A 24000-nucleotide genomic window follows, 5' to 3' on the forward strand; every position below is an offset into this window, starting at 1 on the left:
CGAGATTCCAGACATGGATCTGATGGCCTCTCGTCAGAACTTCAAAGTTCCTTGCTACGGGTCCAGATCCAGGGATCCCAAGGCGGCTCTAGTGGATGCACTAGTAGCACCTTGGACCTTCAAACTAGCTTATGTGTTCCCGCCGTTTCCTCTCATCCCCAGGCTGGTAGCCAGGATCAATCAGGAGAGGGCGTCGGTGATCTTGATAGCTCCTGCGTGGCCACGCAGGACTTGGTATGCAGATCTGGTGAATATGTCATCGGCTCCTCCTTGGAAGCTACCTTTGAGACGAGACCTTCTTGTTCAGGGTCCGTTCGAACATCCGAATCTGGTTTCACTCCAGCTGACTGCTTGGAGATTGAACGCTTGATCTTATCGAAGCGAGGGTTCTCAGATTCTGTTATCGATACTCTTGTTCAGGCCAGAAAGCCTGTAACTAGAAAGATTTACCACAAAATTTGGAAAAAATATATCTGTTGGTGTGAATCTAAAGGATTCCCTTGGGACAAGGTTAAGATTCCTAGGATTCTATCCTTCCTTCAAGAAGGATTGGAAAAAGGATTATCTGCAAGTTCCCTGAAGGGACAGATTTCTGCCTTGTCTGTGTTACTTCACAAAAAGCTGGCCGCTGTGCCAGATGTTCAAGCCTTTGTTCAGGCTCTGGTTAGAATTAAGCCTGTTTACAAACCTTTGACTCCTCCTTGGAGTCTCAATTTAGTTCTTTCAGTTCTTCAGGGGGTTCCGTTTGAACCCCTGCATTCCGTTGATATTAAGTTATTATCTTGGAAAGTTTTGTTTTTAGTTGCAATTTCTTCTGCTAGAAGAGTTTCAGAATTATCTGCTCTGCAGTGTTCTCCTCCTTATCTGGTGTTCCATGCAGATAAGGTGGTTTTACGTACTAAACCTGGTTTTCTTCCAAAAGTTGTTTCTAACAAAAACATTAACCAGGAGATTATCGTACCTTCTCTGTGTCCGAAACCAGTTTCAAAGAAGGAACGTTTGTTGCACAATTTGGATGTTGTTCGCGCTCTAAAATTCTATTTAGATGCTACAAAGGATTTTAGACAAACATCTTCCTTGTTTGTTGTTTATTCCGGTAAAAGGAGAGGTCAAAGAGCAACTTCTACCTCTCTCTCTTTTTGGATTAAAAGCATCATCAGATTGGCTTACGAGACTGCCGGACGGCAGCCTCCCGAAAGAATCACAGCTCATTCCACTAGGGCTGTGGCTTCCACATGGGCCTTCAAGAACGAGGCTTCTGTTGATCAGATATGTAGGGCAGCGACTTGGTCTTCACTGCACACTTTTACCAAATTTTACAAGTTTGATACTTTTGCTTCTTCTGAGGCTATTTTTGGGAGAAAGGTTTTGCAAGCCGTGGTGCCTTCCATTTAGGTGACCTGATTTGCTCCCTCCCTTCATCCGTGTCCTAAAGCTTTGGTATTGGTTCCCACGAGTAAGGATGACGCCGTGGACCGGACACACCTATGTTGGAGAAAACAGAATTTATGTTTACCTGATAAATTACTTTCTCCAACGGTGTGTCCGGTCCACGGCCCGCCCTGGTTTTTTTAATCAGGTCTGATAATTTATTTTCTTTAACTACAGTCACCACGGTACCATATGGTTTCTCCTATGCAAATATTCCTCCTTAACGTCGGTCGAATGACTGGGGTAGGCGGAGCCTAGGAGGGATCATGTGACCAGCTTTGCTGGGCTCTTTGCCATTTCCTGTTGGGGAAGAGAATATCCCACAAGTAAGGATGACGCCGTGGACCGGACACACCGTTGGAGAAAGTAATTTATCAGGTAAACATAAATTCTGTTTTATTTTGTCCCTTTATCCTGTAATTCCATTCTAAAATTGTGAAACCTAAGTTACAACATGGCAGCACCCATTGCTTTATAGACACTAAAACTTTACACTTATTTTGTCAATATTTAAACAACTAATGAAACTTTAAAAAATACATCTACATGTTATTTTCAAGACTAATCTTTTGTTTGAATGCATCATTCTAGCTATCATTTATTTAGTGCTTAAAGGGACAGTTTACTCAAAAAATTTCTCCCCTTTAATTTGTTCCCAATGATCCACTTTACCTGCTGGAGTGTATTAAATTGTTTACAAGTAGCTCCTTTACCCTTATATTGGCATTTGAAATTGTTAAAGGGACATTATACACTCATTTTTTCTTTGCATAAATGTTTTGTAGATAATCTATTTATATAGCCCATAAAGTTTTTTTTTTAAATTAATGTATAGTTTTGCTTATTTTTAAATAACATTGCTCTGATTTTTAGACTCCTAACCAAGCCCCAAAGTTTTATGTGAATACGCTCGACTACCTACTCCAGCTTGCTCCTGTTTGTGTAAAGGGTCTTTTCATATGCAAAAGAAGGGGGAGGGGGGGAGTGTCTTATTTGCCACTTACAGTGGGCTTTCCAGCTACCTTTTCAACAGAGCCAAACTGACAGCTTTTAAGTAAGTTTTTAAACAGTTTTATACTGGATTTTTATATCAGTATCTGTGCATCTTATTCTTTATAGTAGTGTCTATTACATGCAGTTATATGAAAATGAGTGTATACTGTCCCTTTAATTTAGCATGTGGTATCCCCACCTATTCTGAAAGTTTGTGGCCGCGCGTACCAGCTATAGATAAGCTTTGTAAACACAGCCAGCAGAAGAAATTACACTCCCAGTGTGATAAAGCAGAGATAAGGTAATAAAATGTTGATTTTCCATTGTTCTCTCAAAGTATTGGTGATTGTTTTAAGGACAGATATAAGATAAAGAAGCAGGTATATGTGCACAATGTGATACAGTAATAAGATCTGATTATATCTACAAGCTCAACCTATTTTATTAGGTTGTGGCTTCAAAACACAAAACCAGAGCTTATATACAGAAATAAACCTTAAAAAGCTAATTTTCATACATTTTTTACTCTGCAGTTGGTAAAAAAAGCAATTGTAAACACATTAAGGGAAAAACTATTTTACGGTATACTGTCCCTTTAATGTCCCTTTAAAGGTCCTTGATACAAGTTGCCTCCATTCTGAGACTGAGGGGCATTGTTTTTGTGGAATTAAATGTTTGGCGCTCTTAAGCATGATATTAATTAGAGTCAGTCTATATTTACATTTTATCTTGGGGGATAGTTAAGTAGGAATATTAATGGGCAATGAATCAATAGGGCACCCCAGTCCCTCCAGCAGTTCCTAGAGGTAACAGGATGTATGTATTGCAATCGTGCTGTCAAATACCATCTCATTAGTAGTTTAAGATTAGTTTCTAGGGCGAATACTAATATGGATGATTTCTTAGTAGATAAAAATATTGTGGTCCATTGTTTTTCAGTGATGGTGTTTGAAAACACTTTTTAATGAAAGTAGTAATGATGACTTAGTTTTCGAACAATGCATTGCTCAGACTATCTTTATAAATAAGGGAAACATATCCAAAACATTTTAGAAATATTTTAGTGGACATATTTCAACATACAGTAGAGGAGAGATTGAAAGACCTAATGAATAGCACAAAACTAATAGATACTGAGAGATATTTCTCTAACGATTGCAACTATGAGGAAATACAAGCTTTAAAATATATCAAAAGATAGGTGGCACCCTAGGTAAAAATGTTGAAAATGTGTATAATCAAAATAGTATCTATAACTTTAAATTTCAAAAATGAATGACAAAATTCTCAATAAAATCACAATGACTGGGAAAAAACAACATACAAATAATCAGATAAAATGTGAATATAAAGTCCTGTATATCTGGATAGATGGAATAGGGGGATCTAAATGGATAACTTTGTATTAAGTACAAGCCCAGGCAGCTCTCTGTGGAGGGATTAATGGTCCAAATCCTAAAGTCAGTATTCTGTAGATAATAGATAAAAACAGAACCGCCACATGGCCTAGTATTGCATGTAATCAGAAAATAAATATACAACAGGTGAAAATTCACTCACGTGTAGAAAAGCACCCCTATATGGTTCAAATGTGGCAGGCTAGAATCTCACTGTCTGCCTACTGGTCTCTGGTGGTTCACCAGCAATATAAAAAAGGGGGAATTGGGGGAAGTGGGGCAAGAAGGGGTTAATAGCACTCATTCCATTTAATATTGTTTCGCTTGTTGAAACAAATTCAACTAATAGTTGCAAAGATAGATTAATTTAAACTTACTATTTTATTAAACCACTACTAAAATGTAATTAATATTACAAATGGGAAAGTTCCCATATACCTCTTTGTTAACCACACACACAGAAATTCATTACCATCTGCAATGTACCGAGAAAATGAGCATAGCTCCAGCCACCCCCCTGTATTCCTGGCCAGTAACGGGATACTCTGGCTTCAGGTGACAGGGATGGCCTGATTGCCACGCTCTAATCTCTTGCAGACAAATTCCTTATTTGGTGGTTTAATCAATATAAGAGTTTAAAATCAAAAACACATTCACACTAGCATACCAAACACACAAACTTTCTCAATGTGTATAATCAACTGTCAGGCTTAATCCTATTATCTACAAGCTTTAAAATGTTTATAATCCAAAAAAAGATTTTCTTATGAAATAGTCAGACAAAAGCACTAATGTAATAGTGATAGACAACATTACAGTAAAGAAGCCTATTTAACAATTAATAGATGTTGAAATGTATAAACAGTTGCACAACAATCACACTGAAGAATTTAAGGGTATATTATTTTGTCTGATTCTTATTGCTAAGATTGACTGCCTCATTATTGACTGCCTCATTACCAATTACTTCCGTTTTAATTTTTTTCCAAAGATACATAAATATTTTGACTGCTATAGTCTTTTTGAATGAACCTATATCAGATTTTGTGGACTCCTTTTTGCAACCTTATGGTCTAGAATTTATTAATTTAAGATTCCAAAAAAAAACAACCAACCTACATACAGATGTTTGACAGTGGATGTAGTATCATCATACTCCACAGCCCATCATTTGGATTTACAGGCTAAATAATTATTTTGTATAATAATTTGACTCAATATGAAATTACATAATATTTCTTATTGTCAACAGTGGAATATTTATTAACCCATATTTTTTTCAAATCTGAAAATAAGTTCTATCTCCAGAAGCATGGAACATAAATAGGGGCTAAGATTCCCCACCATGTGTATCAATTATTGTTTTGATTTTCTCTATAGAGTCTGGAACTACTGAGGTATTGTAATTCTGTTGGGGCAAGGGGGTCTATTTCTTTTTTTAATTTTATTTGCTGTCAAACTACAATTTTGTAATTTAATACACTGAGTAGATTAGATTTCTTCTGTTGTGTGATCAGTCCACGGGTCATCATTACTTCTGGGATATTATCTGCTCCCCTACAGGAAGTGCAAGAGGATTCACCCAGCAGAGTTGCTATATAGCTCCTCCCCTCTACGTCACCTCCAGTCATTCTCTTGCACCCAAAGACTAGATAGGAGGTGTGAGAGGACTATGGTGATTATACTTAGTTTTTATAACTTCAATCAAAAGTTTGTTATTTTACAATAGCACCGGAGCGTGTTATTACTTCTCTGGCAGAGTTTGAAGAAGAATCTACCAGAGTTTTTCTTATGATTTTAACCGGAGTAGTTAAGATCATATTGCTGTTTCTCGGCCATCTGAGGGAGGTAAAAGCTTCAGATCAGGGGACAGCGGGCAGTTGAATCTGCATTGAGGTATGTAGCAGTTTTTATTTTCTGAATGGAATTGATGAGAAAATCCTGCCATACCGTTATAATGACATGTATGTATACTCTACACTTCAGTATTCTGGGGATGGTATTTCACCGGAATTACTCTGTAAAAGTACATTAAACCTTTTAATAGGTATTTAATTCATGTTAAACGTTTTTGCTGGAATGTAGAATCGTTTGCATTTCTGAGGTACTGAGTGAATAAATATTTGGGCATTATTTTTCCACTTGGCAGTTTGCTTGTTTTGATTATGACAGTTTCGTTTCTCTCTCACTGCTGTGTGTGAGGGGGAGGGGCCGTTTTTGGCGCTCTTTGCTACGCATCAAAAATTTCCAGTCAGTTACTCTTGTATTTTCTGCATGATCCGGTTCATCTCTAACAGAACTCAGGGGTCTTCAAACTTCTTTTGAAGGGAGGTAGATTCTCTCAGCAGAGCTGTGAGACTTATGTAGTGACTGTGTTTTAAAACGTTGCTCTGTGATTTTTATGTTTAAAATTTAATTAGTGTTACTTTACTAATGGGAACCAAGTTGTGTTGTTTTTAAAGAGTGATGCTATAACTGTTTTTCAGTTCATTATTTCAACTGTCATTTAATCGTTTAGTGCTTCTTTGAGGCACAGTACGTTTTTGTTAAATAAGATTGTAACCAAGTTGCATGTTTATTGCTAGTGTGTTAAACATGTCTGATTCAGAGGAAGATACCTGTGTCATTTGTTCCAATGCCAAGGTGGAGCCCAATAGAAATTTATGTACTAACTGTATTGATGCTACTTTAAATAAAAGCCAATCTGTACAAATTGAACAAATTTCACCAAACAGCGAGGGGAGAGTTATGCCGTCTAACTCGCCTCACGTGTCAGTACCTGCGTCTCCCGTCCGGGAGGTGCGTGATATTATGGCGCCTAGTACATCTGGGCAGCCATTACAGATAACATTACAAGATATGGCTACTGTTATGACTGAAGTTTTGGCTAAGTTACCAGAACTAAGAGGCAAGCGTGATCACTCTGGGGTGAGAACAGAGTGCGCTGATAATCCTAGGGCCATGTCTGATACTGCGTCACAGCTTGCAGAGCATGAGGACGGAGAGCTTCATTCTGTAGGTGACGGTTCTGATCCAAGCAGATTGGATTCAGATATTTCAAATTTTAAATTTAAATTGGAAAACCTCCGTGTATTACTAGGGGAGGTCTTCGCGGCTCTTAACGATTGTAACACTGTTGCAATACCAGAGAAAATGTGTAGGTTGGATAAATACTTTGCGGTACCGGCGAGTACTGACGTTTTTCCTATACCTAAGAGATTAACTGAAATTGTTACTAAGGAGTGGGATAGACCCGGTGTGCCGTTCTCACCCCCTCCTATATTTAGAAAGATGTTTCCAATAGACGCCACCACACGGGACTTATGGCAAACGGTCCCTAAGGTGGAGGGAGCAGTTTCTACTTTAGCTAAGCGCACCACTATCCCGGTGGAGGATAGCTGTGCTTTTTCAGATCCTATGGATAAAAAATTAGAGGGTTACCTTAAGAAAATGTTTGTTCAACAAGGTTTTATATTGCAACCCCTTGCATGCATCGTGCCGATTACGGCTGCGGCAGCATTTTGGATTGAGTCTCTGGAAGAGAACCTTAATTCCGCTACGCTGGACGACATTACGGACAGGCTTAGAGTCCTTAAACTAGCTAATTCATTCATTTCGGAGGCCGTAGTACATTTAACCAAACTTACGGCTAAGAATTCAGGATTCGCCATTCAGGCACGTAGGGCGCTGTGGCTAAAATCCTGGTCGGCTGATGTAACTTCTAAGTCCAAATTACTTAATATACCTTTCAAGGGGCAAACTTTATTTGGGCCCGGTTTGAAAGAAATTATCGCTGACATTACAGGAGGTAAGGGCCACGCTCTACCTCAAGACAAAGCCAAAGCTAAGGCTAGACAGTCTAATTTTCGTCCCTTTCGGAATTTCAAAGCAGGTGCAGCATCAACTTCCACTGCACCAAAACAGGAAGGAGCTGTTGCTCGTTACAGACAAGGCTGGAAACCTAACCAGTCCTGGAATAAGGGCAAGCAGGCCAGAAAACCTGCTGCTGCCCCTAAGACAGCATGAACCGAGGGCCCCCGATCCGGGACCGGATCTAGTGGGGGGCAGACTCTCTCTCTTCGCCCAGGCTTGGGCAAGAGATGTCCAGGATCCCTGGGCGCTAGAGATCATATCTCAGGGATACCTTCTAGACTTCAAATTATCTCCCCCAAGAGGGAGATTTCATCTGTCAAGGTTGTCAACAAACCAAATAAAGAAAGACGCGTTTCTACGCTGTGTACAAGATCTATTATTAATGGGAGTGATCCATCCGGTTCCGCGGTCGGAACAAGGACAAGGGTTTTACTCAAACCTGTTTGTGGTTCCCAAAAAAGAGGGAACTTTCAGGCCAATCTTGGATTTAAAGATCCTAAACAAATTCCTAAGAGTTCCATCGTTCAAAATGGAAACTATTCGGACAATCTTACCCATGATCCAAAAGGGTCAGTACATGACCACAGTGGATTTAAAGGATGCTTACCTTCACATACCGATTCACAAAGATCATTACCGGTATCTAAGGTTTGCCTTCTTAGACAGGCATTACCAGTTTGTAGCCCTTCCATTCGGATTGGCTACGGCTCCAAGAATTTTCACAAAGGTTCTGGGTGCCCTTCTAGCGGTTCTGAGACCGCGAGGAATTTCGGTAGCTCCGTACCTAGACGACATTCTGATACAAGCTTCAAGCTTTCAAACTGCCAAGTCTCATACAGAGTTAGTTCTGGCATTTCTAAGGTCGCATGGATGGAAAATGAACGAAAAGAAGAGTTCTCTCTTGCCTCTCACAAGAGTTCCATTCTTGGGGACTCTTATAGATTCTGTAGAAATGAAGATTTATCTGACAGAAGACAGATTAACAAAGCTTCTAAATGCATGCCGTGTCCTTCATTCCATTCAACTCCCGTCAGTAGCTCAATGCATGGAGGTGATCGGCTTAATGGTAGCAGCAATGGACATAGTACCCTTTGCACGCCTACATCTCAGACCGCTGCAATTGTGCATGCTGAGTCAGTGGAATGGGGATTACTCAGATTTGTCCCCCACTCTGAATCTGGATCAAGAGACCAGAAACTCTCTTCTATGGTGGCTTTCTCGGCCACATCTGTCCAAGGGGATGCCGTTCAGCAGGCCGGACTGGACAATTGTAACAACAGACGCCAGCCTTCTAGGTTGGGGCGCTGTCTGGAATTCTCTGAAGGCTCAGGGACAATGGAGTCAGGAGGAAAGTCTCCTGCCAATAAACATTCTGGAATTGAGAGCAGTTCTCAATGCCCTTCTAGCTTGGCCCCAGTTAAAGACTCGGGGGTTCATCAGGTTTCAGTCGGACAACATCACGACTGTAGCTTACATCAACCATCAGGGAGGGACAAGAAGCTCCTTAGCAATGATAGAAGTATCAAAGATAATTCGCTGGGCAGAGTCTCACTCTTGCCACCTGTCAGCAATCCACATCCCGGGAGTGGAGAACTGGGAGGCGGATTTCTTGAGTCGCCAGACTCTTCATCCGGGGGAGTGGGAACTTCATCCGGAGGTCTTTGCCCAAATACTTCGACGTTGGGGCAAACCAGAGATAGATCTCATGGCGTCTCGCCAGAACGCCAAACTTCCTCGCTACGGATCCAGATCCAGGGATCCGGGAGCGGTTCTGATAGATGCTTTGACAGCACCTTGGAACTTCAGGATGGCTTATGTGTTTCCACCCTTCCCGCTGCTTCCTCGATTGATTGCCAAAATCAAACAGGAGAGAGCATCAGTGATTCTAATAGCGCCTGCATGGCCGCGCAGGACTTGGTATGCAGATCTAGTGGACATGTCATCCTGTCCGCCTTGGTCTCTACCTCTAAGACAGGACCTTCTGATTCAGGGTCCATTCAAACATCAAAGTCTAACTTCTCTGAAGCTGACTGCTTGGAAATTGAACGCTTGATTTTATCAAAACGTGGTTTTTCTGAGTCGGTTATTGATACCCTGATACAGGCTAGGAAGCCTGTTACCAGAAAGATTTACCATAAAATATGGCGTAAATACCTATACTGGTGTGAATCCAAAGATTACTCCTGGAGTAAGGTTAGGATTCCTAGGATATTGTCTTTTCTACAAGAAGGTTTAGAAAAGGGTTTATCGGCTAGCTCATTAAAGGGACAGATCTCAGCTCTGTCCATCTTGTTACACAGGCGTCTGTCAGAAAATTCAGACATCCAGGCCTTTTGTCAGGCTTTAGCTAGGATCAAGCCTGTGTTTAAAACTGTTGCTCCGCCATGGAGTTTAAACTTAGTTCTTAACGTTTTACAGGGTGTTCCGTTTGAACCCCTTCATTCCATTGATATAAAATTGTTATCTTGGAAAGTTCTATTTTTAATGGCTATTTCCTCGGCTCGAAGAGTCTCTGAGTTATCAGCCCTACATTGTGATTCTCCTTATCTGATCTTTCACTCAGACAAGGTAGTTCTGCGTACTAAACCTGGTTTCTTACCTAAGGTTGTCTCTAACAGGAATATCAATCAAGAGATTGTTGTTCCATCCTTGTGTCCAAATCCTTCTTCAAAGAAGGAACGTCTTCTACACAATCTGGATGTAGTTCGTGCCCTCAAGTTCTACTTGCAGGCAACTAAAGATTTTCGCCAAACTTCTTCCCTGTTTGTCGTTTATTCTGGACAGAGGAGAGGTCAAAAAGCTTCTGCTACCTCTCTCTCTTTTTGGCTTCGTAGCATAATACGTTTAGCCTATGAGACTGCTGGACAGCAGCCTCCTGAAAGAATTACAGCTCATTCCACTAGAGCTGTGGCTTCCACTTGGGCCTTTAAGAATGAGGCCTCTGTTGAACAGATTTGCAAGGCTGCAACTTGGTCTTCGCTTCATACTTTTTCCAAATTTTACAAATTTGACACTTTTGCTTCTTCGGAGGCTATTTTTGGGAGAAAGGTTCTTCAGGCAGTGGTTCCTTCTGTATAATGAGCCTGCCTATCCCTCCCGTCATCCGTGTACTTTTGCTTTGGTATTGGTATCCCAGAAGTAATGATGACCCGTGGACTGATCACACATAACAGAAGAAAACATAATTTATGCTTACCTGATAAATTCCTTTCTTCTGTTGTGTGATCAGTCCACGGCCCGCCCTGTTTTTTAAGGCAGGTAAATATTTTTTAAATTATAATTCAGTCACCACTACACCCTTGGCTTCTCCTTTCTCGTTGGTCTTTGGTCGAATGACTGGAGGTGACGTAGAGGGGAGGAGCTATATAGCAACTCTGCTGGGTGAATCCTCTTGCACTTCCTGTAGGGGAGCAGATAATATCCCAGAAGTAATGATGACCCGTGGACTGATCACACAACAGAAGAAAGGAATTTATCAGGTAAGCATAAATTATGTTTTTTCAGCACAAGAGTCGGAATTCTATTCTCTATCAGCCAATCGGAATTCGAGGGGTGCCATCTTGGATAACGTCACTTGAAGGAACCTTCTTTCGTCGGGTAGTCGTCTGGGAAGGAGGATGTTCCGCACCGGAGGTCTTGAAGATAGAGCCGCTCCTCGTCGGATGGATGAAGATAGAAGATGCCGCTTGGATGAAGATGTCTGCCGGTCCGGATGTCCTCTTCTGCCCGGATAGGATGAAGACTTCTGCCGCTCCGGATGTCCTCTTTTGGTCCATCCGTGCCCGGCTGGGTGAACACGGCTCAAGGTAGGGAGATCTTTAGGGTAGGGAAATTTTTTTATTTTGGGGGGCTTTGTTATTTTATTAGGGGGCTTAGAGTAGGTGTAATTCGCTTAAAATTCTTGTAATCTTTTTTTATTTTTTGTAATTTAGTGTTTGTTTTTTTTGTAATTTAGTTTAGTTTATTTAATTGTAGGTAATTTATTTAATTATAGTGTAGTGTTAGGTTTAATTGTAACTTAGGTTAGGATTTATTTTACAGGTAATTTTGTAATTATTTTAACTAGGTAGCTATTAAATAGTAAATAACTATTTAATAGCTATTGTACCTAGTTAAAATACAAAGTTGCCTGTAAAATAAATATAAATCCTAAAATAGCTACAATATAATTATTCGTTATATTGTAGCTATATTAGGGTTTATTTTACAGGTAAGTATTTAGTTTTAAATAGGAATACTTTAGTTAATAATATTTAATTTATTTTGTTAGATTAAAATTATATTTAACTTAGGGGGGTGATAGGGTTAGGGTTAGCTTTGGCTGTTAATACATTTATTATTGTAGCGGCGAGGTCCGGTCGGCAGATTAGGGGTTAATAAGTGTAGGTAAGGTAGCGGCGACGTTGGGGGGGCAGATTAGGGGTTAATAAATATAATATAGGGGTCGGCGATGTTAGGGACAGCAGATTAGGGGTACATAAGTATAATGTAGGTGGCGTCGGTGTCCGGAGCGGCAGATTAGGGGTTAATTGTGTAATGCAGGTGTCAGCGATAGCGGGGGCGGTAGATTAGGAGCTAATAAGTGTAAGGTTAAGGGTGTTTAGACTCGGGGTTCATGTTAGGGTGTTAGGTGCAGACTTAGAAACTGTTTCCCCATAGGAAACAATGGGTCTGTGTTGGGAGCTTAACGCTGCTTTTTTGCAGGTGTTAGGTTTTTTCCAGCCCAAACTGGCCCATTGTTTCCTATGGGGGAATCGTGCACGAGCACGTTTTTCCAGCTAGCCGCTACCGTAAGCAAAGATGGTATGGAGAGTTGAAGTGGCGGTAAATATGCCTTTACGCTCCCTTTTTGGAGCCTAACGCAGCCCTTCAGAGAACTCTAAATACCAGCGTTGTTTAGAAGCAGCGCTAGAAAAAAAAGACGCGTAGCTAACACACCCCTTTGGCCGCAAAACTCTAAATCTAGGCGTATGTAAATTAAGATGTGTGGGATAATGAATGTCTCTCCGATTTTATACCTTTTTTTTCTCCTCTCTCCTTCCTTTCTCTCTTTCTCTCTCTCTCTCTCTCTCTCTCTCTCTCTCTCTCTCTCTCTCTCTCTCTCTCTCTCTCTCTCTCTCTCTCTCTCTCTCTCTCTCTCTCTCTCTCTCTCTCTCCCCCTCCCCCTGCTGTGGTCTCTATATATCTCCCTTTTGGATCTTTGACAGGGTCTTTAAATTTGTTACTTTTAATTCCTAATAAACAATGTATGAAAATTGTAATTTCCTATCCTGGAATGTTGGGTATAACATCTCTGGGGAAAAGAAAATTAATTTTAAAATATCTTAACAAATTTCACCCTCAAATAGTATTTTTACAAGAAACTCATTTGAAATCCCCTGAATTGGCTAAACCTATATCTAAATGGGTGGGAAATGTAATCTCCACTGCACATTGCGGTCGTAAAAGAGGGGTCAGTATCCTGTTCCATAAAAATTTAAGTTCTATAATTATGGAAATCAAAATTCAAGGGGTTAATATGGTGCTCTGTAATGTTTATGAACCCATAGATGAGGAGTTTTGGGAGAAATCAAAAAATAAAGCTTTTGAAACATAGTGGTAAAAAATTAGTGATGGTGGGTGATTTTAATATGTTTCCAAGTTTTAATTTAGATACATTTTCGCCATCTCAGTATCCAAAGAGGAGGAAATCAGGAAAAATTCTGAGCTCTTTTCTTTCTGATCTAAAGTTACATGATATATGGCGTATTCAAAATCCTGATCAAAGAGTCTAATCATGGGAATCTAAATCCTATAACACATTCTCTCGAATGGACATGTTCCTAGGATCTGATAATCTTATGGGTTGGGATATGAGCGCTAATATCGAAGATATATGTATTTCTGATCATGCTCTAATTTCCCTACAGATTAGGGTAAATAGGCAGTCAGGCGCTAGACACTCAAGCTTTTCCTTTCCGAGATATCTCTCTGAAAATTTACATTTTAATAATTGGTTAAAAGAAAAATGGAGAGAATATGTTAGTAACAATAAAGAGGCTGAAAATAAACCTGAGATTTATTGGGAAGCATTTAAAGCCTATATCCAAGGAGAAATGATTGCATATCAGTGTAAATGGAATAAAAAAATATTATCAAGAGATATCCAGTTAGCAAGACAAGTTAGGAATAGTTATGATTTATACATTTCCAGCTCAACTAAAGATCACTGGGAAAAATACTCGAAACACAGACAGGAAAGAGATGTATTTATAAAACAAAAATCAACCCAACAGGACAAGAAACAAGAGGCTAAATTTAAAGGTTATTATGGGAAGTCAGCAAAATATTTATTTCTGCTTACTAAGAGCAATACAAATAGCAATGTTGTCTCCGCAATTAGGAAGGGCGACAGTAGAACAACAGACCAAGATACAACTAAAAAAATCTTTTTTGAATATTATAAAAAAATATATGCTAGTGAAACAGTTCATTTAGATTCTAAAAAAGAATTTGGGAATAAATGTAAAACTCCTAAAATCAATCCACAGGAGTTAGAAACTCCTAATCAACCAATATCAGAGGAAGAAGTATTAGCACATATTAAAAAGCTAAAATGGTTAAATCTCTGGGACCGGACTTTATTCCTGTAGAATTCTATAAAATGCTAAAAGAAAACATTGTCCCTAATTTAGTCAAACTCTTTAACATTTATGTGGAAAATAAGATGAATTCCAGATATTTTACCACTTCCACTACTATATTAATATTAAAGAAAGATAAAAACCTGTAAGATATAACCTCCTACAGGCCAATATCACTCGTAAATAGTGATTACAAAATCTGAAAGATTAAAAAAACACTTAGGAACAATAATCCATGAAGACCAAGTAGGTTTCATGTGCGGGAAAAATATTGCTAAAATAATACGGAAAGTACTAACAATATTGGAATTCTGTTGGAGAAAAGATCAGAATAGAACAAAATCAAATAGACCTGACCTAGTAATTCTATCTATGGACACTGAAAAAGCATTTGATTTGATAAATTAGATCCACTTATTTTCAGCGCTTACACAGTTTAGATATGGAGGAAATTTCTTTAATTTAATTCAGATGCTATATTCTAAACCCACTACTAAATTAAGGGTCAATAACAATTTAACAGAAAACCTTACACTGGAAAAGGGTACCAGGCAAGGATGTCCCTTATCACCACTTCTTTTCAATATTTCGCTGGAGCCCTTTGCAATTCTTTTACGACAAGAGCTAACAGGTATTGGGATTGGGCAGAATAAGCTATCCCTAACCTTATTTGCAGATTATTTATTGGTATTTTTAAGTAACACTAAAGACTCGATAAACCAATATTTGAAAATGAGGAATTATTCAGCTCTTTTTCAGGCTATAGAATTAACCCCAACAAATCTGAGGTAATGTGGCTAACTCATTATAAACTTGAAAAGTTTCAATGCCCCTTTAAAATAGCGGAGACCATTAATTATCTTGGTATTAGAATATGTAGAGATCTGTCTAAATGGTGTGGTTTGAATTACTCCTCCCTTTTTTTAAAAAATTTGAAAAAGATCTTAAAAAGCGGATGTAGCTTCCTATTTTATTGCCTGCAAGAGTTGCATTGGTAAAAACTATGCATTCCCCACATATATTATACCCTATGCAAAATCTGCCTTTTCTTATTCGTAATAGGGATATAGTTTTTTATAACAGGATCATCGCAAAATTTGCTTGGCAACAGAAAAAAGTGTGCATATCTCCAATAAAACTAAGCTTACATAAAAATGCGGGTGGCCTAGCCCTCCCGAATTTAAAATTTTACAACATAGGGGCATTGGCTAAATTTATAGTAGACTGGATTACTGAAAACCAATATGTGACAAATATAAATTTAGAATCTACTTTAATGGCACCCTATTCGTTAAAAGATATGATCCATTGTAGTAAACCTACAATACATACAAAGCTAGACAATATGTTAATTTTTAGAGGCCCGATTTTTAGCATCCTTCTTGCTCTTACCAAGCAACAAGGGGTCAATCACAGACTATCTAAATATCTATCTATTGAAGGAAACCCAGAGTTCGTACCAGCAATTTAGTTCCCCAATATTTAAAGAATGGTGTAGTAAAGGCCTACAAAACCTTATACAAATCAAAAATCAAAATTCAATAAATGTTAAAACTTTTGAAACACTCCAGAAAGAATACTCTTTACATAAGCATAATTTTTTCGCATATTTACAACTCAGACAATTCTATGGAGAAATTACTAAAGAGATGACATCTGACTGGGGGGGGGGGTAATTTGGTGCAGCTATCAATATACAGTATATCAGCAAGGCAGATATTCTATATCTTTCATATATAGTCTATTGATAAATAGTAATGATCAAACACATATGGATAATTTAGTTAGGAAATGGAGGAGGGAATTTCCTATGATAACAGTAGGTGAGATTAAAGCAAGTTTTGGTCTGGTTGAGAAGTCAGTTATTAAAGTGGCATGGAGGAAATCTCATTGTAACCTAATAGAGTGTATATAACCCCTGCTCTACAAGGGAAATGGACAAATGTAACAAAATGCTCCAAGTCCAGGTGTAGCGCCTCAATGGCAGAAACATTACATTGTTTTAGGCTTTGTCCAAAAATTAGGCAATTCTGGCATAAAATACATTTTTGGTTGAATCGAGTTCTAGAGCATGAAATCACTCTTCATGTAAAAATGATTTTTCTCCTATGTCCAGCTGAAACAAATAATAATTCAAGGCTAGTAAATACAGCAATATTGATGGGACGCAATCTCATCCTTGTCAATTGGAAAGCCAAGCAGGCACCATCCTTTGTAATGTTTTCTAAAGAAATCCTGAAACTATTGATAATGGAACAATATTATTTACATATCCCCACAGATAAAGGAGTTAAAAGGTATCTATACAAATGGGTAGAAGTGATAAATAATTATTTAAGTGAAATACAGAGACAGATTGTGAAACCATTGAGAAAATCCAATATAATCCTACAGCGATGCAAATTTGGGCAACTTCCATCATACTGGATAGATGTTTAGTTGGAGAGTGGGTGGGAAAGGTAAATCCCCTTTCCCCCTTTTATCTTTTATTTTTTATTTTTTTATTATTATTATAAAGAAAATCTATGGTTATTGAGAACTGAATGTTCAATCTAACAAATAGGCTCCAAAAGATATGTTATGCTGATTAAATTTATGTTAATATGTTATAATAGTTTGAGTTACCCCTCCCCTTCTCTATTATAGATTGTATTTGGAAAAGAATAAAACAACAAAAAACAATACCATACACACTTCCATCTATCTCAAACCCTCAGACTGTCCCTCATATCTTTAAATTTAACCGCTTCCATCCAAAACACTCCATCATTTACAGCCAAGCCATAAGATACAACTGTATCTGCTCAAACAAATTCAAATTTAAATTCACTTAAAAAATGTATTTATGAAGAAAGGCTACCAAACAAGACTAATAAAAAAACAAGTTCACAGAGCCACCAAAATACCCAAGGACAAACTCTTGCAATATAAGCCAACACTGGAGAATAACAGGGGTACCTTTTGTCGTAACCTATATCCCATAAATAGATATTTTAACCCCTTGAGTGCTAATGACGGCTCTGAGCCGTCTCAGAGTTTCCCATTCTGGTGCTAACGACGGCTCAGAGCCGTCGCTAGCACTCTCCCACCTTGAGGGAGATCTGGGGGCTCTACCCCGGCAATGAGAACTGCATAGTGACAGGCATCGCCGGGGCTTCACGTTTTGCGTGGTGATGTCACGTGCAATGACGTGATGATGTCACCGCTCAACTTTATTAAAAATTTACAATACAAAGTACAGGGAAAGGGGGCATGCTGCTTAGACGCCTGTATCCCAGGCATCTAAGCTGCAATAGACCTTCAAGACCCACCATTGGAAAGGTAATTGCCTAACTTTTCCAACTGTGTAAGTATTGGGGATCTAAAAAAAAAATCCAAAAAGTAGATTTTTTTTTTTTTAAATCATTTTAGCACCCAGGTGGGAAAGTGCTTAACACTCAAAGGGTTGAGAAACATTGCCAGAGACTTACATCCAACTCTCCACAAAGACAGGCAGCTTAAATAAATATTCCAAGACACCCCCCTTCCTCTTTTTCATGCAACCCCTAAAACCTTAAAAAAAAGTTAATCAAAAGCCAACCAGGATACCTCACAAGAAACGGCTCATTTCCCTGCAACCAAAAGCGATGCAAAACCTGCCCTCAGATCCTAACAGAGAAAGTCTCGCCACCCAGTGAAGAACAAGAAAACAAAATCCAATGCTGTTTTACGTACTCTTCATCAAATGTGGTGTATCTCATACCCTGTAACATGCAAACATGGGGGACACTATATTGGAGTAGTAGGACAACAACTCAGGAAAAGAATAAATCTCAACTGCTTCACAATCACCAAAAAAATAATGGATAAATCAGTAGGGAAACATTTCAACACACCAAATCGTAGTGTCCAGGATTTGAAAATAACAATACTGAAAGGGAACTTCCGATCCCAAAGGGAATGAAGGATTTGGGAATACAAATTAATAAGCCTATTTACTCTTTCAATGCTGGATAGAACCTGACCCATGGCTTTATGAACTCTTGTATTTTTTAAAGGACATGGTAAATCTAATTTATTGATATTTAAACACTCACTCTGAGTTATTTAATCATACAGATGACTGGTACAATACCCCCAGTGGATACAGACAGCCTTTTCAGACATGCAACAGCATCATACTGCACTGTGGTTGTTTGCCACTCTTTATGCATATCTAAATAATCATGTCCAGGAAATACAAACATCTTCACTTTTCCCAAAGCCAATACTACTACAACACAGCAAATGTTTATGCTTTACATATCTTATTTTTAGATGCATATACTTTACCCTATACACTGTATGTTAATATGTCTGAGCTTCACTTGTACATCAAGTTTTGTTATTTTCTTACAAAAGGATTTTTACTTTTCTTTTAATATGCAACACATAACTATATTTCCCTGTTGTACTTCTATTGCAATTTATCTGCTTACTTTTGGAGATAATTCTTACCTTGTTTAAGCCTTTACATAAGTTTACATTAGTAATTTGATGATCTGCCATTTTATACCACAAAATAGGCTTTGTGTGATTTGCCTTAAGAACACTGGAGGGCAGCACACACACAGTTTGTATATCTGACCAACTGTAGCACTCATTGCAGTGCTTTTTTTTGTTTGTTTGATTTTTGCAACGTTAAAGGAGTATTACGGTCATATATAAATGCTTTGTTAATTTTAATAGTTAAAGTGATGGTAAATGAAACCACTTTCATTTAAAATGTACAAATAATATTACTTTCATTGATGATAAAAACATAGATTTAAAACTTACTGTAGTAACTTTTATATAACTGCTACTTTGCTACTGCACGCTCTGGCAGCCCCGATACTAAGACACTTTTTCCCCCCATGACGTTTTCACCTTTGTCCAATCAAAATCGTGGCATTTTGGCATGTTTCACTGGAAAAAAATGGATCTTTTGCGCATGCGTTACCAACGTCATGCGCAAAAGATCTGTTTTTTGTTTTTTTTACATTGAAGCATACCACAATTTGGATCGGACCACAGCAAAAACGTCAGGGGGGGGGGGAAGTGTCTTAGTGTCAGGGCTGCCAGAGCGTGCAGTAGCAAAGTAGCAGTTATATAAAAGTTACTACAGTAAGTTTTAAATCTGTTTTTCATCTCTGAAAGTAATGTTATTTTTACATTTTACATCGAATGGCTAAATATAAAGTGGTTTCATTTACCATCACTTTAAGTACTGAATTGCAGCTACAAATTAAAAAAAAATATTATTTGCAAAACTTCTTACTCAAATATTTTCTCTCAATTGTATTAAAAAGCACCAGTTAAACATATTAAAATGTATTGCATGTAACAGTGCATGCTTTTGTCAAACTGAAGCCCAGATCTCTACTGCTCAAAGGCTGATATGGACAACTTGCACAGAAAACAGTATGGCTAGTTGTAATTGAGTTTGTACCCTGCTCTAAGCAATCGCTCTTTAGTATGTAGCTGATTTAGGCCATGTGCAGTATTTTGAAGAAAACCCAAGTTTTATAATTGGCTTTTTCTGTATTTAGGGGGCATTGGACAGCGCTACAGAATTTTGTGGCACTATACAAATAAATTATAATAATCGGACAAGCATAATTATTTCACCAAATTTAAAGGGATATTCCAGCCAAAATTGGAAACCACATGGGTGCATTTCGGTATTGAACAGAAGCAATTTTGTAATATACATACATTAGCAAAAATGCTTCTAATAAAAGCTATAGCTGTTTCAAAAGTGTATTTAAGTATGCGCTGTGCACCAGCATTTTAAACACAGCACTTGTTCAGAGAGCCTAAAGTGATTGTATCATCTGGTAATGACTCAATTTGTTAATTACTGACATGATACAAGCCCCATTGATTATCTGAGCAGCTGTATTTTTTAAAATGTGGGTGCAGTGAGAATATCTAGCTATGCTTCTCATGCACGTGCAGGGAAAAATATTAACACTAAAACAGTGATAACTCTTAATAGAAGCATGTTTGCCAATGCATGTATATTGCAAATATGTTTCTATTCAATGATGCAATAAATCTATGTGCATTTATATTTTGACTGGAATGTCCCTTTAAGTTATTTAATAGTAAAACCGAGCAAAATAAATACCGGATGTAAATTGCAAAGTGCAATTTTTCTAAGTACAGTTTAAAGCCTAGCAGGGATAGAAGTGTATAGTGACAGAAAACCACATATGGTCCGACATTTAATTTTGTTCAAAATGTGCAGATGTGCTACACAACTCATTTTATTTAGAGTAAATGGATTTTTGCTCTCACTTTTTTGCTCACGATAACATAAATTGCCATACACATATCATAATCCTCCTTAATTACTATGTGATAACTTTTCATTTTTTAATACAAAAGTAGCAGTTTTGTTTAAAAAAAAGTTTAATTTGGAAAGCGCATTGAACTTTTGGCTTTCAAATGTACAATTATCTGGTAATTTAATATGCCACGGCTATGTGAAACTGTATGTGTTTGTTTTTGCTACCAGCTTAGTAACTCAAATGAACAGGACCATAAGCCTTTGCAGTCCTATTGTTCATCTGCGATGTGCAGTAGCTGAACTTTATATAGTTTATCTAACCCTTCCCTACTAGTTCTTTCATCTCCTTGCTTAGCCCCAGCTGCTCCCTTCTTTGTCCGCTCATGTCATAGCCGGATCTCATCAGGGAAGGCTGGATGTCACTGACACTGATACAGTAGTATGTTCTTGCTGGCTACCTTGACCTGTATATTTAAAGGGACATGAAATAACATTTTTTCCCCCTGATTCAGATAGATTGTACAATTTAAAAAATAAAATAATTTTATTTATGTTGTTCAAATGACTCTATTTTTGTTATCCTTTGTTGAAAAGCAGGTAGGTAGGCTTAGGAGTGAGCACTATATGGCAGCACATATACACTTGTATAACATTGCTAAAAGCATTTGTGCATAACTGCTGAAATATAATGTTCCAGATATGTATGTTCCTGAGCCTTCCTACCATACCCTCTTTACAAAAAGTATACCAAGAGTACTAAGTGAATTTGATAATAGAAGTCAATTGTAAAGTTGTTTATTGTACTCTGTGATAAATGAAAGAAGAAAAAAAAGTTTTCTTGTCCCTTTAAGCTCTCCTTTTTGTAATACCCTCAATATTTTTTTATATATTTTTTTTGTTTCAGTTAAATAATGTGCAAAATATTATTACAATTGTTTAGATATTTTGATGGACTTTGATATCTAATCTTTGATACTAATATGTTCTATTCATGTTTTCAGTGTTGACCGCATGTTTCAGCTTTTGTACAGTCCTTTTATACATAAATATTGTATTAGTGAGCATGTGAAGTTTTATCATCCTGCACAAATAACTAGGTGAACTACTGTAGGATTCTTATTGTCTTTATAAATATATATATACACACATTCCTATTAAAAAAAAAACATAAATATCAAAAGTAGCATATATTCAGCTGTTTATCTAATATTTTGTATGCCTATTTGCTTAAAGGGACATCAGTCACCTTATTGTTAAAGGGATACTAAACCCACATTTTTTCTTTAATGATTCAGATAGAGCATGCCATTTTAAGCAACTTTCTAATTTTCTCCTTCTATCAATTTTTCTTCGTTCTCTTGCTATCTTTATTTAAAAAGCAGGAATGTAAAGCTTAGGTGCCAGCCCATTTTAGGTTCAGCACCCTGGATAATGCTTGCTTATTGGTAGCTATATTTAGCAAATCAATAAGCAAGCATAACCCAGATTCTCAATCAAAAAATGGGCCGACTGTTAAGCTTTACATTCCTGCTTTTTAAATAAAGATAGCATGAGAACGAAGAAAAATTGATAATAGGAGTAAACTAGAAAGTTGCTTAAAATGGCATGCTCTATCTGAATCATTAAAAGACAAAAATGAGTTTAGTGTCCCTTTAAGAAAAAGTTAGAACACTTTCTAACATTTTAATAATGTTTTCCAATATGCAGATGTGTCTTTAAATGTCAGTCAGGAACCATACAGTTAATGCAATGCATATAAAGACAATGCATTTAAAGTAAGAGTAAGTAAAAAGTTTGACTTTATTAGAATATATTTTTAAATATGGCTTTAAATGAGGATGCAAATTCTAAAGTGAATATATATTAGGAGGAGGGCAGTAAACATAATATGTTAAATTAGTTATTTTTCTTTGCTCTTTGTTGCTGCCTTGGTTTTTGTGTATTAATTTGTTAAGGCAGAGCAAATAGGGGATCATGGGAATTCAGCTTAGCATTCATCTGTCTAGAACTGTGCTGTGATAGGCAGATGGTACTCTATGGATCTTGGTACAAAGTGCTTTGTGTGTCTATCTTGATATGCTGACTTGAGTCTCTCCCTCTACAAAACTGATGTGCAGGAATTGATTCCGCTCATTTTGTGCACTGCCTGCCTCCATCCAGAGTCCAAAGAAAGAGACCAGCTCCTGCACATACTGTTCAACTTAATCAAGCGCCCGGACGATGAGCAAAGGTTTGTGTCTTTTCCTGGGTAAAGTAAAACCATTCAACTACATAAAGGGGGGGGGGGAAGCTAATAAATGTTTATTTTGTTTACTTTACATGGTTAATATGATTAACCCCTGAAATTGGGAGCCATGGTTTGTGCCACAAAGCTTTAGCATTTAGGATATCTAGAATTTACAAGCACATGAAATACAGATTTATATTTTGTTTATCACTTTTGTTGTTATAATCTCATTAACAAATGGTATTGTTTCCATGTTAGCTGTTTTAATGTGTGTTGTTCCTTTGTAGGCAAATGATTTTAACTGGATGTGTTGCGTTTGCTCGTCATGTTGGACCAACCCGAGTTGAAGCAGAGCTTTTACCTCAGTGCTGGGAACAGGTAGTTATAGAATTCTGCTAGCATCTTATGTGAACCTAGAAACTTGCCTTCATCATTGAACTTTTCTTATTGGACTTATGAAGGATTCTCATATCTATCACTCTATTTTAGTAATGCATTCATTACATGTTTCTGCAGTCTGCCAATAGTTTAATACAGGGATGGCCAGCTGGCGGACCATGGGTCACATCCAGGCCTTTGCACTAGTTTTTGTGACCCAGGGAAAAAGTAGAACTGTGAATGTTTGCCATGGATGTTGTAGTCCCAGGAAAAAGCAAAACTAAATATGTGTTTTGGGGAATTCTAGTTAGTGTGCAAACTTAAATGAGCCATCTGAAGGGGAGAACAGGAGATAAAGGGGTACCCTGCAACATTACTTAAATCTGGCCCTGTGGCACAAGATCTTCCTAAGAAATATACAATTTGTGTGTTTAATATACATTAAAGGACCACTCAATGCAGTATAATTAACAAGTACATAATAAAAAGACAATGCAATAACTCCTACTCAGTAGGATCTTGTTCCTCAGAAAGTGTGAATATAAAAAGATTGTGCAAAATTTGGTAATGGAAGTAAATTGGAAAGTGGCTTAAAACTGCATGCTCTATCTGAATAATTAAACTTTATTTTACTTTAGTTTCCCTTTTAATATGCGGCTCTTAAAGCTTCTAAAATATTGATTTGTGGCCCCATGTGTTAGGAAGTTGTCCCTCACTGGTTTAATATATCAGTAGAGTCTGAGTACTATTAAAACAGATTAACACCTTGTTTACTGCAATTGTTTT

At 37.7% G+C, this 24000-nt stretch overlaps 1 protein-coding gene across 8 annotated transcripts in view; it reads left to right on the forward strand.

Annotated features, from left to right (window-relative positions):
• RELCH (RAB11 binding and LisH domain, coiled-coil and HEAT repeat containing) overlaps window positions 1-24000 on the forward strand; it is a 388739-nt gene that overhangs the window by 222773 nt on the left and 141966 nt on the right. For all 8 annotated transcript variants that reach the window (XM_053714624.1, XM_053714625.1, XM_053714627.1 and 5 more), the window contains 2 exons: window positions 22727-22839; window positions 23124-23214. In XM_053714624.1, coding sequence (XP_053570599.1) covers window positions 22727-22839; window positions 23124-23214 — 204 coding nt within the window. The remainder of the gene's footprint in view (window positions 1-22726; window positions 22840-23123; window positions 23215-24000) is intronic.

This window comes from Bombina bombina, chromosome 5 (genome assembly GCF_027579735.1).
Source record: "Bombina bombina isolate aBomBom1 chromosome 5, aBomBom1.pri, whole genome shotgun sequence".
Classification (NCBI taxonomy): Eukaryota; Metazoa; Chordata; class Amphibia; order Anura; family Bombinatoridae; genus Bombina; species Bombina bombina.